Source organism: Labrus bergylta, chromosome 3, assembly GCF_963930695.1.
Source record: "Labrus bergylta chromosome 3, fLabBer1.1, whole genome shotgun sequence".
In the NCBI taxonomy this organism is placed as follows: Eukaryota; Metazoa; Chordata; class Actinopteri; order Labriformes; family Labridae; genus Labrus; species Labrus bergylta.
The window spans coordinates 34,253,806-34,270,587 of record NC_089197.1 but is presented as its reverse complement, the minus strand read 5'-3'; the positions used below and the strand labels follow the sequence as shown (position 1 = coordinate 34,270,587).

Genomic DNA, 16,782 nt, shown 5'->3' with positions numbered 1-16,782 from the left:
CTGTCACTCTCTCTTCAGTTCCTCAATGTGCAGCTAACTCCAGAGGTGTGTGCAGGAGGGCCACACTGAATTGGGCTGATTTATTTCAATTAGCAGCAAAGCCAGAGTCACAGAGACACACAGACACACGTCAGCAGCAGCAGCAGTGGAAATAGGACGGAGGGAAAGGTGGGGAAAACATAGTCTGCACAGCCATATGCTGTCCAACCAGCACTCTGAATAATTTATGAGGATGCATGCAGTGAGTAAGGAGAAAATTGTGACAGCTGTTTAATGATGCTGTGGTCGGACAGAAGACGGTGGATAAGTTTGCCACAGGAAACATCACAGCTCTAAGGAGACATTTATTCCATTTAAAAACACAAGCAGTCTATGTTCATGTTTGAATGTGCTGAGTCGTGGACCCATGATCATTCCTTCATATGGAATAGAATTTGTGTATAGTTGTCATTGTGTAATGATCCAGTCTGTGCACAGGATGATGTGAAGTGTAGAGATTTGTGTTAGTAGAATGTCCCGATGGATGTTTGTGGTGTTAAAGATGAGTGAAAACGTCTTGTGTTGAAAAATGAAATCAATGCAGAAGTGTAAAATACCTGCAGTTCCTCAAGTGTCCACTTGAGGCTGTCTATAAAAGCCAATAAATCTCCATTAGGTCCCATATATAAAAATGTCATTTTTTTACAGCAGAAATCATTCTATCAATCTATCACACATAGATTTAGTGTCTATAGGTCATTTCTTTGTTGGTTAAAACAATACGGGAGTTCATTTTTTTTTATCACTAATCACTTTTTTAATCTATAGGCCTAAAGAGAGAATCATACATTTGCATAATTAGGTAAAGGGGTCTTTCTGAAACCACTCCCTACAACATCTTCTTGTGCACTTCCGCTCTGTTTATGCGCTCGTGTGGAAGATCTGCCACATCAAGTGCTGTCCAAAACCTCTGACTGTGGAGTGGGAGTGGGGTTTTTAAACCCTCCAACTGTCTTAACAGATGAAAAGCAATTCACTGTTTGGCATGTGAGACACTAAGTACATACAAGTTCTGTATACTTTCACAAAGTGAAATGCTTCTAAATAAAATACAGATAATAGTATCATATGTCCTGAGATGTAAAAATCTAAAAGTTGACATGGTATTCAGGATCTAATGAACCATTTTGACAACATTAAAGCGATATCTGTACTTGACTTTAAAGTGTAACCATGGTTACATCATCAAGTTCCTGTTTCCGTGGGAGTGAGTGGAGTTCCTCCCAAAGCTTGCTGTACTGATGTCCTTCATCTTTATGAAGGGCGCTGTGCCTCTTCAGAGACCAGTGGATGAGAAAAAGAGTCACAGAGACATCCATGAAATGTACACTTATTCTGGTGCATGGTTTGGTATGATACTTTTCTTAAAGGTCACACATTATCCTTCTTTTCATGCAGAATAAATGAATCTCAGAGCTCCCTAAAACAAAACATCCACTCTGATCCTGTATTAACTCATGCCTGCCAACTGCTCTATTTCAGCCCTGCTCAGAACAGGATGTTTCTATTAGGGCTTTCACACCTGCAGAAAACTCCTGAAAAACTCTTGATATTTGTTGTAGGAGCTGTGTGTGTGAATGCAAACAGCTGAATTCTTCACTCAGACGTCACCTGGAGTTTCTCCTGCCAGCCCCTTAGTATTTTATCTGCAGCGAGTCCGAGTGAGCGGGTATGAGAACGCAGCAGGATATTATCTGGAGTATTCAGCTCGAGCCAATGGTAGGGGGAGTGACGTGTATATACAGTGACTGAAGTCAGTGCATAGAGTGTCTGCACACGACCACTACGATCTCCGCGCACATAATTAAAACAACTGCATTAAGTTTTCTGTTCCTCAGTATGTTGTTCTCCACTCTTTTATTAATGTTGTGATTCAGTAAAAACACGTAGCACTGATATAAAGGCAAATATTGTCATTATAGCGTCGGATAGCAGACTCTGTTGCTTTGTCTGCTACTTCTGTGTCTTACCCCCTCATGTCTGACAGGGATAGCCTCCCGCAGAGAGGAACATTATGTGAATATTTTCAGGAGTGCAGATGCATATTTCAGGAGATTTGCGTAGGCCTATGTGTGAAAAGAGTTAAAGAGAGAAAACTCCAAATGGGCTGGTTTCAGCTCACATTTTGTGGAGCAGACAAAAGACAGAGAGGATGGACTTTTCTCATAATTGGGGGTCTTGTAGACGGACGAGGGAAGCAAATAAGTGTTAGAAAACCATGGTTATATGTATTTGTTTAATATGTGACCTTTAAAGGCTTACTATGTGATTTTTTGATCCAGCAGATGTCGCCCTTGAGCACCAGCATGAAACCAAAACAACTTGCGCTGCATTGTTGTGTTAGCATGCTAATGCTAGCGATCTTTATTATGCTCGTATCTTCACACTGCATGTAAATTTACCTGAAATTAGCTAAGCAGTGAGTACAGTATGTAGGAAGAGGATGAGAGTCAGTGGTTGTAGGCAGTGATGAAAAGGTGAGTTTTTAGAGTTTTTAGGGATTTCTTGAAGTTAAGTTGATAATACTGTCTTGAATTGAACAAGAATAACGAACAATGCACCTATACGTTATTTTAAATACAATTTAAAATACATCTGTTTATTTACACGTCCGGTTCACAACTCTGACACTTTTATCACCAACATGCTCCATCAGTTCACACTGGACGGTAAAGGTCTTGCAGGAATTAAAAGCGTAGTCTGGGTGTGACATTGTTCAGTGGAGCTGCAGAGAGGAGCTGCAGTCTGTCATGCTACACACTCTGATGAGCCATAAACACACACACACACACACACACACACACACACACACACACACACAGGGAGTCTGAAGCATTTGGAAAGGTTACGACCTTTTGATTCAGTCACATAACAGGCAGTGGGAGGAGGACGGGACACAGTGGGAGGGTAAAGTGATAGTGACAAGCAGGAATGAAGATGGAGCGCTGTCGTCGGGTGGTTGTCGTGGCGTTCAGGGACCTGAATAGAACTGCAGCAGACATTACACAGCAGGTTGTACTTAAAGTGAACAGCGAGTGCTGCAGGGAGGACCCTGAGGATGGAGATTATAACTGAGAGAGGAGCTGCTGCCTCTGTAACACACGTGTCTGCAGTAAAGTGGTAATTGAGCCATCGGGGTGATGAATGACTCCAGTTCACACACTTTCTTTGAGAAGTTGAAGAGTTTTGGAGCGTCACTGATTTCCCCAGAGTTTAAAAATTCATGAGACACACACACACACGTCTTTGCAGCAGGAGGTGTGACACAGTGAGCCGTACAGGGTTCAATTAAAAGAAGCACATCTGGAGCCCCCCTCTCTGAGGTCTCCTCACTGTGTGAAAGGCCAGATATGAAAGTGATAATGATAGTACTGACCAAACCAAAACCAGGCCAGGCCAAATGATGATCTGTTAGAAAGAACAAAAGTGGCCACATGAGAGTCAACACTAATTTCACAGCCTAAGATTAGCTTTGTTCCGGGCCTGAGATGGTGTCTACTAATCTTGTTTTACGAGTGTGACTCATGGGGGCAAACACGGAGGAGTCCAACAAAAAACTGTAATTTGCAAAGCAGAGTTTATTGCATGTAAAAAAAAAAAAAAGCAAAGAAAGAAAGCGAGGGAGGAGGACAAGTCTGATGATAAAAGAGCTGCTGATACAAAACTCAAAGGAGGATGAGGATGTGGCTTTGAATATATTTTGTACTAAAGTTGTCAAAACTTTCAATACCACGTGTTCAAATGATACAATCTCTGTTAGCATCCAAAACCATTACAGATCTTCCGTCATAATTTTACATAAGGCTGCAGGAAGTTAGAGGGACAGCAGGTTTTGCAAATACTGATGCTCCTCAAGTTCTTCTTTCTTTCTTTTTTTAAAACACAGCAGTTGATGATTATCTCTTTCAAACAGACACAGAGCAGAAGAGGTGACAGTGTCTTAATTGTACAAAAACGCTGAGGTCAAATTCACAGGTCGACATACAGCATACTGACACACTTTAGGAACACAACTGTTTCATTTATTTTTTATTTTTTATCCTCATGTGTGGACTCTCACATCTTCAACATCTGTTAAGGTTTTAAAAATCGTTTAGTTTGGGCAGGTTTGAGATCATTTTACTACAAAAAAAAGACTGAGACTCCCATCAGACCTGTGTCTAATACACAATACACTCACACGTGCACACACACACGCACGCACGCACGCACGCACGCACGCACGCACGCACGCACGCACGCACGCACACACACACAGTTAGGAAAGCTATTATGTCCCCTTCATGGTGTACCAATTGGTCTAAAAGGTCACACGTCTGCAGTAGATGCTGAGACTTCTCTAAATATGAATCTGATGAATGAAGCAGGGAGTTTTGTGAGAAGCTCATTTCATGTGTGTTCTGTTCATATTTTAACTAAGTTGAACATTTCTGCCCTGTGTCAGGAAAATAGGCTGAAATGTCACACTGACAGTCCTGACTCTAAATAAGGAAACCAGAGGACCTGGCATTATGTGAGGGAGTAATAAGACACGTTTATTCCTGCTTTGTTTCATAACTGCAGAAGCAACAGGCGGTTAATATTCCTGAGTCCTCTGCGAGATGCTCCAGTGTTCAGAGGGGTGTGATCTTTACCAGCCCATTTATACATATTTTGGGGTCTAAATGACTAATAGCCATTTTTTCAGTTCCACTGACAGGCTCAGATTATTATACTAAGTGTCTCACAACATTTGAAAGGATCCCTAGAGAGATAGACCTTTTTTGTTAAAGGCTTTATATGTGATTTATTTGGATCCAGCAGATATCGCCCTTGAGCACCAGCATGAAACCAAAACAACTGGCGCTGCATTGTTGTGTTAGCATGCTAATGCTAGCGATCTTTATTATGCTGGTATCTTCACACTGCATGTAAATTTACCTGAAATGAGCGTGATCTAGAAACACAGTTAAGCAGTGAGTACAGTATGTTATTCTTCTTTTCTCTAGTCCCTCAATTAAACAACTTTTATACACGAGGGGAGGAGTCAGCCGGCCGTCCAGGCGATGTAAACAAAGTGAAGATAGGACTCTGAAAACTCTGAAAACATCACAGACAGTGGGACTCGGGTGTTACACCCATTGTAGACAGTCATGACTCACAGAGTTATTTTCAGAGGATATACTTGATTTATATTACATTTAAGTGTGACGAATCACATAGAATGCCTTTAACAGAGAAGATGATTGTTTTAACTACAAACTGCTGCTACTGTAAATCAGTCTCTACATACACATCAGACGGTATTGATTTAAAAAAACTCATTTTACCTTTAGTTTGTCTGTAACAGAAATCATTTTTTGTGCCATTTTTGCCTTTAACACTAGAACGGCCATGACGGTCATTTTGAAATTTATATGTGCAATAACTTTGTTGAATTAAAAAATAAAATTCTGCTGTAACCTGACTTATACTAAAATATAAGTATATGTATTTTCATTTAATGTTTTCATGTTTTTTATATAAATATATAAATCATACAAAAGGCAAAGACAATATGATAATTTTTACCTAATCCAGCCATAAGTGGTCATATCCGGCGGTCAGCTGATGAGAAACAGGAAATGTTGGGCGGAGAGAGTCAGGGTGATATGCAGCAAAGGGTCAAGGTCAGGATAAGAATTCACAGCTGCTGGACTGCAGCCTCCTACATGGGGCCATGTCAACCGCTAGGCTATCCGGCCCACATAGATGTCACATTTTAGCACAGTTCTTCTCTCAAATCAAAACTAGAACTCCCTCAGCACAGCTCCCTCCCTCTCCCTGGTATCAGTGTGTGAATGTTGTGTGAGCGTGTAAATGTGTTCATGCAGCGTAAAAAACTATTCAGAAGACTGGAAAAATGCTACACAACCTCAAGTCAATTTGATATCTGCTACACCAGTGTTTATAACTTTAAAACACCATGATACAGATTAGTTAAATTTAGAGAACAGAATCATTTTTATAAACCTTCAGTCTAACCTGTGCTCTGAAAATGACTGAATGCTGGAAATCAGAGAGAATACCCCTCTCATACACATACATCTGTCAATATATCTTACAATTCACAATACTGTTGTGGCGTGGTCCTTGCTAGTGAATTGACATTGATGTCAATAATGTATACAACTGTTAATGATTCATTTAAACAATCAAGATGAGGACGATTAATTGTTAAGCTGGCTTAAGACAGGAGCTGCTGGTGTTGGAGGAATCTCTCCTTCCTACCTGCTGTGCAGTATAAAGTTACTCTGTTCTTCTCTGCAGCCTCCCTCCCTCTCTGCAGCTCATAGGTGCAGCATCAGAAGGTGTGCACTGACTTATGTTTGCATCACCTCTAGTCAACAGCCAGGAACAAAGGGTAACCAGCTGTCAGAGAATCTGCAGCACAGTCAAACTGAGCTGAAAACACACCTTCATTTCCTCAGGATGTGGTTCTCTGATCTTTTCCTTTTAGCAGCTGACCCAAACAATTACTGCAAACAACTGCTGTTTAACTCACCTCTCTACACTGGGGTTGTGAAGTGTTCTGGTTTCAGTGTCGAGTATGTTTGTATATTGAGCTGTATTGAGCAATAAAATATCAGCAGGCTTTTGTGCATATCTGGAGGAACAGTCCATGTGGACAGCAAAAGACAAACCAGCTCCAATCAGAGGTAATCTCATAACTACCTGAAACTTATCAGAAGTGATCGAACAAACAAACGCTTCAGTTGTTTTCTTCTCTTGACAACCTACGAGACAAAGCATCACTTCATATGTTTTACAAAATTGCATCATGGTGTTTTCATTTCAGCAAACTCAAACTGATTAATTGCAAGTAAATCACAAGAAAATTTTTCAGGTTCACACTATGGGATGTAAAGATTCATCGTGAGGCAGTTAAAAATCAAAAATTAGTGACAGGTATCCAAAGCACAAAAAGTTTACTGATACTGAGAAGCTGCTCTACCACGGTGTAGGCAGAAATAACCTGGCAGCTTGGGAGAGTTGAACCAGGATATAAATGCTGCAGCCGGTGATTACAGATGATGAACAGGTGAATGATTGCAGAGAGCTCCAGCAACTGATAAGCCACACCCAGCCTCTGAAAGAACAAAAACACAAGCACCAAACAAGGAAAAATACACAGAAATGTCCAATCACCACACAGAGGTGTGAAAAGTATTGACATCCATTACTCAGGTAGAAGTATAGATACTAGGGTTTAAAGAGACTTCTGTAGAAGTTGAAGTATCAACTCAAGTTTTTTACTCAAGTAAAAGTGTTAAAGTACTGGTTTCAAAACTACTTCAAGTATAAAAGTAAAAGTAATGTAAGGGGGGAAAAAAATGCCATTAAGGACAAAAGCTTAGGCTGCGCCACAATGTGTCGGAATGGTATGTGCTTATACTTCTCATCCAACCACAATCAAATTCACTCTATCCAGATGGCGCGATTTATCTGGGTAGGTTTTTCTTTTTTTGTGTTTTTTTGAACGATGACAAGCCAGAATGAAAACAAGCCGAGATGAAATAGGAGTAACGAGGCTATTTTTAAAATGTAAGGAGTAGAAAGTAAAAAGTCGACTGAAAAATAATTACTCCAGTAAACTATAGATACCCAAAATTTCCACTTAAGTAAGGTAACGACTTGACACCTCTGCTTATCACCAATAAAAAAAAAAGGAAAAAGAAAAAAAATGTTTGTTTTTTTTTCCAGAGGCATAAATCATCTATATATTGCTGAAGGGATCCAAGATCGCTGTTCAACAGACCAGGCGATGATTTGTGATCTGTGACCTTTTAAGGATCTTACATCAGTTTGGGTTCTTGTGGATGTGGTCAACGTCTTTCATCAAATCGGGTTTTCTTTTAGGACTCCTGTCTTACCCATCCTGAATCCGAGGCACACAAACCACAGTGCAGCACCACTGACATATCCCACATTTAGCTGTGTTGTGCCTGTGACCCACTTTGAAGTGTCAGTGTTCAGACTATCAGGAGCAGTCAGCTGGATGAATGTGGGAGCAGCTGACCCACAAAAAAAATAAAAGATCAAACCCCCAAAAAAAGTTTCTTATTTGAAGATTCAGAAGTTGTTGTAATTTTATTTTTCCCTTAATGCTTCATATGAAGAAATAGTTTCCTTCTTTATCAGCAACACCTTTCCTCTGTGGCTTATTTCCATCTAATATATTTTATCTAGAAATGTGCAGCTGGCACGAACAGAAATGAAACATTATTATGAGGTGATGTTCACCATATTAATACTGATATGAAAAATGTCTTTTATCACCAGGAGCTCTCTTATATTTCAGAATCAGATATCTGTGCCTGAAATGTGTAAATTAAGAAATGTTATTCTTTTTTATACTTTACACTAAGATAATGAAGGTTAGATTCTACAGGACTTTTTTAGACACACATAAAGGATTAAATGGGGGAGACTGTTTCTGTTCTCTTGGTGGGAGGGATGAATCTTCTGTCACCTCCACAGTTTGAGCCTGTCAGAGTCCAGCTGGTTCTGAGTGAGGACCGGGGTCGACCTCCAGTCGGTGTGGCGGCTCACTGTCCTGGATGGTCCTGGACGGAGGTGTGGGGGGGAGAACAAGAGGGAGAGACTGCTGATTCTGTGCTGTCTGGAGTTTTTACAATCCGCTGACAGGGACAGGGATTGAACTAAGGATTTTTGGTAAGTTTGAAAAGAAGGATGTTTCTGTTGAGCGTTCACAATCATGATCCTTGTGCCATCCCTGGAGATTCAAGGTGTTGTTGACTGTATCATCCACTGAGTCTCTTCAGGAGTCCCAGTGGAGCTTTCCACTCTTTTTTTAACTTGTCTTATCTGAACTAGATCAAAAATCATTTCAATCAGGAGAGCCTTCATTGAGAATTAACAATTATTTATTTAACAACAAATGTGCAACAATTTAGATTTGAATGTGCAAAGTCTTTGGGGGATTAGACTCTATCGTGTTGACTTCATGTACTCGGAAGGGTAATGAGGTTGACATCAGGATAGGAGACCCCCCTATGGAGTCTAGACACTGGTGGTGGTGAAGAGGAATGGAGGCTATGATGAGCCTGGATCTGGACCCTGCTGAGCTGGAATGGAGGTGACTGGGGCGGTGGTGGGTTGCAGTGGTTGCCCTGAAATGACAGAATGACTGTGGAAGAGAGAGAACTGATTTAGCATTTTGCCGCAGCAGGATGATTGGTTGAGAGAGGTTGTGCCCGAATCTGGTTGGTTAATTACTTAAAGAATAAACGCCCATTATGAGCTGATCACCAGAGCAGGGAGACAGAAGAAGCAGTTTAGGTTGAATTGAAAGAATATAACCAGTCTTCCTGTCTGAACTTGCGCTGAGCTCCATATCTCCTGGTACCTACAGTCTCTGAATGTCTGCATTGATGATGCAGTTACATGAAAACACAAAATAAATGTGTTGGATTAATGCAAAACTAGTTTAATTTTTCTGTTTTGTAAGAAGTATTTGAATGTCTTGAATCTAGAACAGTATTACTATTGTAGAGCTTACAATAAGGTAGATACACTTGAAATGATTACGGGTTGGAAAATTATGGCAAAAAAAGCAATGCCTAATACTTGTGAGGAATGCTAACTTCAAGACATTTTGTCTCAAAATGCAAATTTCTAACCTTATTTGAAGTCAGTTGTGAACTTAAATCTAGAACAGTGTCACTATTATAGAACTAAAAATGAGTTTAATAGACTTGAAACGAAGAGGACAACATGGAAGGTAAAAGAAAGTGCTACTTTTGAGGGGGAAAATACATATTCTGAGCATTATAAGCTTATTATGAGACACAAAACTTCACAATACTAGAAAAATATTGCTAAGAATGAGTTTTCCCAGCTATTTTCAAAATCTCTCTTATCTCGTAATGCTTAAATCTAATGTCTTATTTCTAGATATCTTATCTAGTGAATTTTCACTTGTACCATTGGCAGATTGTTTTGCTCATTACAAGCAAAAAATATAAAAAAAATATTATTATCTTATTTTTGGAGTGGCCTTTTTTCCAGTGAATAATTGGAGCTTGAAATAGACTTAAACGCTTAATGTTACGTTGGCTGAATGCTAATGTAAGATACAGGAAGTCAACATGAATTGTGTTTTGACACGACATCATTTGAGATTTCCACTTTGAGCATGACGTCACAGCAACATGGCTGCCATGGCAATTTGGTCGCAGGATACTTTACATAAAGAGGTTTAGACTTTAGACTGGATCATGTTTAAAAACTGAAGACATAAAACCTACTTGACCACTTTTTTTTTCTTTTTCTTTTAAACCGTGTGTAACATCTAGCCATGACTCTAGAACAATGATCTCCTCAGGCTCCAGTGAAGCTGTTTTTATAGTGTTTAAGTTGAAATTCATGCCAAATTGCCCTAAGAAGAAAATAAACATTTGTCACAGAGAGATTCAAACTTTAAATATTATTATTTTGTTAGGCGAGAGAACAACTTGATGTAAGTAGAGGATCTTTGTAAAGGTTGTGTGAGACCTTTGATGGTTTATATGTGCATGAAAATCTCTTCCATCATTTCAGTCATTAAGAAAAACACAGATCCATAAGAGTCAGAACAATCATTTTTTTATTATAGTAATATTCCTGTGAGCACCTGCTCCCACAGCGCGCCTCCATCATGACTTTATTTACAGACGGGTACAGTGTGCTGCTGTTCCTGCTCCTGTATGAAGGCAGATCTAAAAACACACTCTGCTCATCACACCTGTTCAGCTTCTGACTGACAGACACAAGATGGAGAAAGCTTACATTCACCAACTAAATTGAAAAAGATTATTACTTTAAAAGGTTATTTTTCAAATGTAATAATATCTGCACATTTAAAGAATATGGTCACACCATGTTTCTGTCTGCACTGGCACTGAAAGTCAGCATCAGACAAATTAGGATTTCAGGTTTTAGAAGTTGGCTTGGTAGAAAATCTTCCTACAAAATGCTGCAATTAAAAATAAATAAAGACTAAAAAAAACCTTGTTGGCTAATGAAAGGGCCATTGTTAATGTAAAAAAAAAAAAAATCATCTTTAATTCCACACATGAAAACAATATGTGTTTCTAATGAGATTAAGAGGCCATGGCAAACACTGGTTAACTGCTGCAGGCTTTACCTGGACATGATATATAACCACGGGGAGTTTCAGGATTTTAAAACCATATGTTGGAGTCTAAATGACTAAAAGGTACAAAAGCTTTATAAATATATCCAAGGATTCAGCTGGCATTAAATGAACTGTTATGTCTACAATAAGGTTGTTAACTATTTCAATACTTTGATACTTTTTTCAACAATGTGTTTTAAAAGGATACACTCTATAATATTTCATTGATGGAGAGAATGGAAACAAACAAATAGAGAGAGAGAGAGAGAGAGAGACTCAAATTCAAAGGTCTGCAAATTCTGATGTTTCTTAAGTAATTTTGGATGCAAAAGTTTCATTTATATATTTCATACAGACAGAGAGAAGAGGAGGCAACAAAGCCTTCATTTCACACAAACGTACACTGTAAAAAAAAAAACAATTAGTCATGGTAACTTATACTTTGTCAGTTAAACTAGAGGTTAGTGTAAATGTTCCATTAACACAAAATGTGTGTTTGTCGTCTCAACAAAGTACATTTTTAAACTCTTAAATTAAGAATCATTGTCAAAAGGATAAATTTAATATTAAAGATAACCTAAATATAAAATATAACTTCCATGACACAGTTAGAAGTATTTTGAGCAGTGGTTGAGTTTTAACTTAACCCTGGTTTGTATTCCAGTTTGGCCATGAATGAAAAGGAAACATAGTGTTGACTTATTAATAATAATAATAATAATAATACACTTTATTTAAAGGTGCCTTTCAAAACTCTCAAGGTCACCTTACAGAGCAGAGATAAAAAACAACTTAATGTCAATAAGAATGAGTTAAACTAAATTATTACAGGTAATAACAGGTTTGACAATGGATTTTTTTTAGTTTTCAATGAATACAAATTCATCTGAACTCTAATTTGGTAGATGTAAAATGTTAAGGCAGACCAGACACTAACTTTTTTTAACAGCTAGATTGTTTTTACAGTTCAATTTTTCAATGTTTTAAGTGCATTAATGTGGCCGATTTGAATTTGTACTATTTTGTTTTAAATTTGGGGCTTGGACAATCTTTGTTGCAGTGGTATCAAAGCAGTGTATTAGTTCATTTAAATCAGGGACAAGTGTACAAAATAACACTAGGTTCATGTACCAGATTTTACTTACAAGTGATTTTCATCTGTTGGGTAGATAAGGTATCAATATTGTGAGATTATTATAAGACTTGTGACTGGGTAGTTCCCAGCCTACTAATATCCAGTCAGTTACACAGAAATGTAAACGCACCTTAACCTACATGCCTAAATGTAAGAAAACACTCAGAAAACAGTTCTACAGAGGCATCAGATTCCATCGGCCATTTTACTGTGTCACACAATTATTGTTTTTGATCTGTATAACGCAGCAAACACTAAAAAAAACTCAAACAAACAAGGCAGTTCTATTTGTTTTGTGAGGTGTTAGTGTGAAATGAGTCTCATTTCCTTGAAGAGAGCAATGTCAGGAAAAGTGTCTGATTTAAAAATGAAGGATATTTCTAATGGGATCTGTTCTGTAAAGCTGTTCATGTTAGTCCAGCCGCTACTGGAGCAATGCAGAAACATTCGTACATATTAGTGCACAACACTAGGTCAGTGGTGATTCTTGAGTTCATTGGGGCCCAAGGCAAAAATCAATATAGGGAGCCCTCCAACGCAGGGTTCAGCAGGGCAATGAGGGAGAATGCGATCAGATGGGGCCCCCTCAGGGAGGTTTCCTGTCATTGCAAAATTTGCACATTATGGGTCGCTGTTTTAGTTTACATTTTGTTAGCCCTCTGGGGCCCCCTACTGGTCTGGGGCCCAAGCAGTTGCCTGCCTTGTCTGTTTTTAACTCCATCATTTCACCAGATGAGGGACTCTAGTGAGTCTGTGAAGACATTCTCCTTGATAAACTTTGAAGGGAATGACACAGCATGTTTCAGGTCAGTCATAATCCTCCGAGCAGAAGGTCACAGCCTGAATGTCTCAAAAATAAAGTTCCCCGCCTGCAGGACGGCTGGAGTCCAAAACATCAGACTGATAAAGCTCGGCTGGCTCTCTATCGCAGAGAAGAATCAAGGTCCAAGAAACACAACACTGGATGTAAATGAAGCTACAGACTCAGAATAATTAAAGTAACTCACAGAGAGAATCAGAATGCAGACGGTGCAGACAGTATGCTGTGTCCACTGATCATCATCAGTCGCCTGATCTGATTTGATCTCACTTTTGATTATTGTGAAATAGAATTTACATAATCTGTTACCTCCTTGGGTATCACCATGTTTGTAGTTTACAACATGGCCTGAGCCTTCTGGTACGCCCTCTAGAGGTATCCTCCAGTAACACTCGTAGTGCACAGTCTAAGTATTTGATCGATTATGTTCATGACACAGCATGTTGTGTACCTGAACACAAGGTGAAACAGCTTTCTGGGACGCCCAAAAGGACTCGAGAAATGTCAGGATTTGCTGACCTGGGAATTTGAATGGACCCCGTGCTGCTCCCTCTTTTTCTCTCTCTGCAGCTTTTGGTTGAAAACATGCCTGAAGTCAAGTTTTCAGTACTGTCTTTCATTAACAGATTATATCGTATTAAAACACGTTGTATTGAAGAGGATCAAAATGGCCCCGAATTAGACAACCTTCATAAGCAGATGGATCAGAGTTGAGGTTAATCTAAGGCTGTTCTGGAGATATAACGGGCGTGTTAATAGATTAGCTGTGCCGCAGACGACTCTTTAAGGCATTGAAAACCTGAAGCAAACACACAGACTGGCGATCCTGCAGAGAGGCTTGTTGTTGACGCTGTTTACGCTGTTTGTGCTGGTGTGGGGAAACGAGCGTAATCAATAATGCTGAGCTCTTACATTCCTCTCAGGTGAGCCTTGCACAACAAAACAAAAAAAAGAAAGAAAAAAACATTAAGTAAAACGAGCACGGAGAGAAAAAAAAATGCTGCGTTTCAGGAGGAGAGCTGCACGGAGCTGAAGGCTGCTCGGAACATTCAACGCTCATCACGTCTTCCCCTTTACAATTAAACAGGCTAAATATAATCAGTACATTCAGATAAGCTGTGCAGTCATACTGTGTCAGCTATGGAAGTGATTAGTGATCAAAATTCAAATGATAAAGCTAATTTGAAAATTCAAATGCATTAAGAGAAATGCTTTTTAATTTTCAGAATATGAGTGTATTATTTGACTCAAAAATAAAATGATGATTAATTTATCTAATTTGAATTTTAGTTTTCAACTTCAAAAGTGCACATTCTTTGACTAAATTAAAATAAGGAAGAAAATTACATTTGCTTTATCATTTTCAAAAAATGTATCATAATTCAAATGAAAAAGCTAATTTTAAAATGAAAATACAGTAACAGAAACACGTTCTAATTTTCAGAATATAGGTGCATTATTTGACCTATATTTAAAATGAATATTCAGTCATCCAGTTTGCATTATATTTTTACTCTCTATGTATGCATATTGTATGACAAAAGGAAAAGGTCTTTGGCTTTTCGTTTTCAAACTTGCCGTGCTAAAAAGTGATCATAATTCAAACCAACTCGAAAACGAAATGGCAAAGTGGACGGCGCAGGAAAGTGAAGTCAGACTCCAGCTCCCAGACAGGGGAATGTAATATTTACAGTGTATGAGGCGAGCGGGCAGAACGCACAGTATGATGGGTGGCGGGGTGAATCTTTAACACTGGTACAAGCTCCAAACTAGTTGTTGCCCTGATTTTCATTCAATTTTGGCGTTGTAGTTGATTATTCTTTTAATAACTACAAAACAACCTCTGAAAGGGAGAGAGAGAGCTCATACAGTTGGTCGAGAGGGAGAGTGTGTGCCATTACGCACAGAGGATGAGAGACATTAAAACTTTGTGTACAGAGCTGGAGAGATTATTTGAAACAGAAAATTCAATCGATAATCTTTTTTAATGTAACTAAGTTAAGCAGAGAAGAGAGTGATCTATAATCTTATCAATAAAGCGGTCTTAGGACACATCTGTGTGAATTTCACGGCGTGTAGATGCTGAGTGACTCTCACGGTCAGAGATAGTGGGCGTGGTGTCACGCGTGATACTTGGCAGCTCTGGTTATAAAGCTGCTGCTTCATGCTCGCTGAAAGTTCAGTGTGTGCTGAAAAAAACACTCCGATCACCACCCGCATCACAGTGTGAACTAAAGTCTGCCCTAGTGTTAAAGATTCACCTCACCACCCATCATACTGTGCGTTCTGCCCGCTCGCCTCATAGACTGTAAATATTACGTTAGCCTGCCTGGGAGCTGGAGTCTGACGTCACTTTCGAGTTGGTTTGAATTATGATCACTTTTTAGCACGGCAAGTTTGAAAATGAAAAGCCAAAGACCTTTTCCTTTTCATTTGAATGATGTCATACAATATGCATACATAGAGAGTAAACGTATAATGCAAACTGGATGACTGAATATTCATTTTAAATATAGGTCAAATAATGCACCTATAATCTGAAAGTTAAAACGTGTTTCTGTTACTGTATTTTCATTTTAAAATTAGCTTTTTCATTTGAATTATGATACAGATGTAGCGGGGCATTTTTTGAAAATGATAAAGCAAATGAAATTGTCTTCCTCAATGTGCATTTTTGAAGTTGAAAACTAAAATTCAAATTAGATAAATTAATCATCATTTTATTTTTGAGTCAAATAATACACCCATATTCTGAAAATTAAAAAGCATTTCTCTTAATGCATTTGAATTTTCAAATTAACTTTATCATTTCAATTTTGATCACTAATCGCTTCCATAGTCAGCAGCCTATGTACAAGTACATCTGTAATTACTTCAACTACTTCTTTATACTGTGTGTCTAATTAGAAAAATGTGTTGCACAAAGTTCATTTCCTCAAACGCTTTCTGTGATTGAAGGAAGATAATAAAATAAAGCTAAAATTCTCACATTCGCGCAGATAAATTCATCAAAAATAAGTTTGATCAAAATACACTGTACAGTAATCATACGAAAAATAAAAATATCCTACGCTGGCTATACGATAAATCCTGTTTGGTTCATCTGCTGGAGGTGTTAAAGACAGACCGTCCAATCAATGGGCTCCCAGTTTATAACAATGCAATTAACTACTAATGTTAAACCTCTATGTACAGTTTATATAGTATGCACTTGCTGATTTTATTGTACAATAGCGGTTCTAATATGTTGGCAGAAAGACCACCTGAAGTGAAAATTCTGGTTCAGATAAAGTCCCACCAGTGTTCTGCACACTCGGCCACAGCACACATGGGGTTAATAATTCCATCCTCTCATGTTTTCATGGTGCAGATTGGAACCACGATGACCAGGATCACCGTGCAGGTAGCGGCTGCGATCAGCGCGCCGATCTTGCACGCCTTCGCCCTCCTAAACTCCGCCTCCTTCCTCTTCAGCAGCGAATCAAAGCCCGGCGTGTAAACGTCCTCCATCCAGTACTCCAGGTTGTTGGGGTTCAGGGACTCCTGGGTCTGATGAAAAACAAACACACAATGTTTTGATTCAAGCTGTGAAGAAATAGAGTCAGCAGCACGTTTCCTTGTACAACACAG

The 16,782-nt window shown here is 38.9% G+C and overlaps 1 protein-coding gene across 1 annotated transcript in view; it reads right to left on the bottom strand.

The window, feature by feature from the left end:
• Nucleotides 1-10,648: 10,648 nt before the first annotated feature.
• Nucleotides 10,649-16,782, bottom strand: part of minar1 (membrane integral NOTCH2 associated receptor 1) — a 43,030-nt gene continuing 36,896 nt past the window's right edge. Inside the window, exon 4 of the mRNA XM_020631547.3 lies at nt 10,649-16,701. Within this exon, the coding sequence (XP_020487203.1) occupies nt 16,504-16,701 (198 nt within the window). The 3' untranslated portion in view covers nt 10,649-16,503. The remainder of the gene's footprint in view (nt 16,702-16,782) is intronic.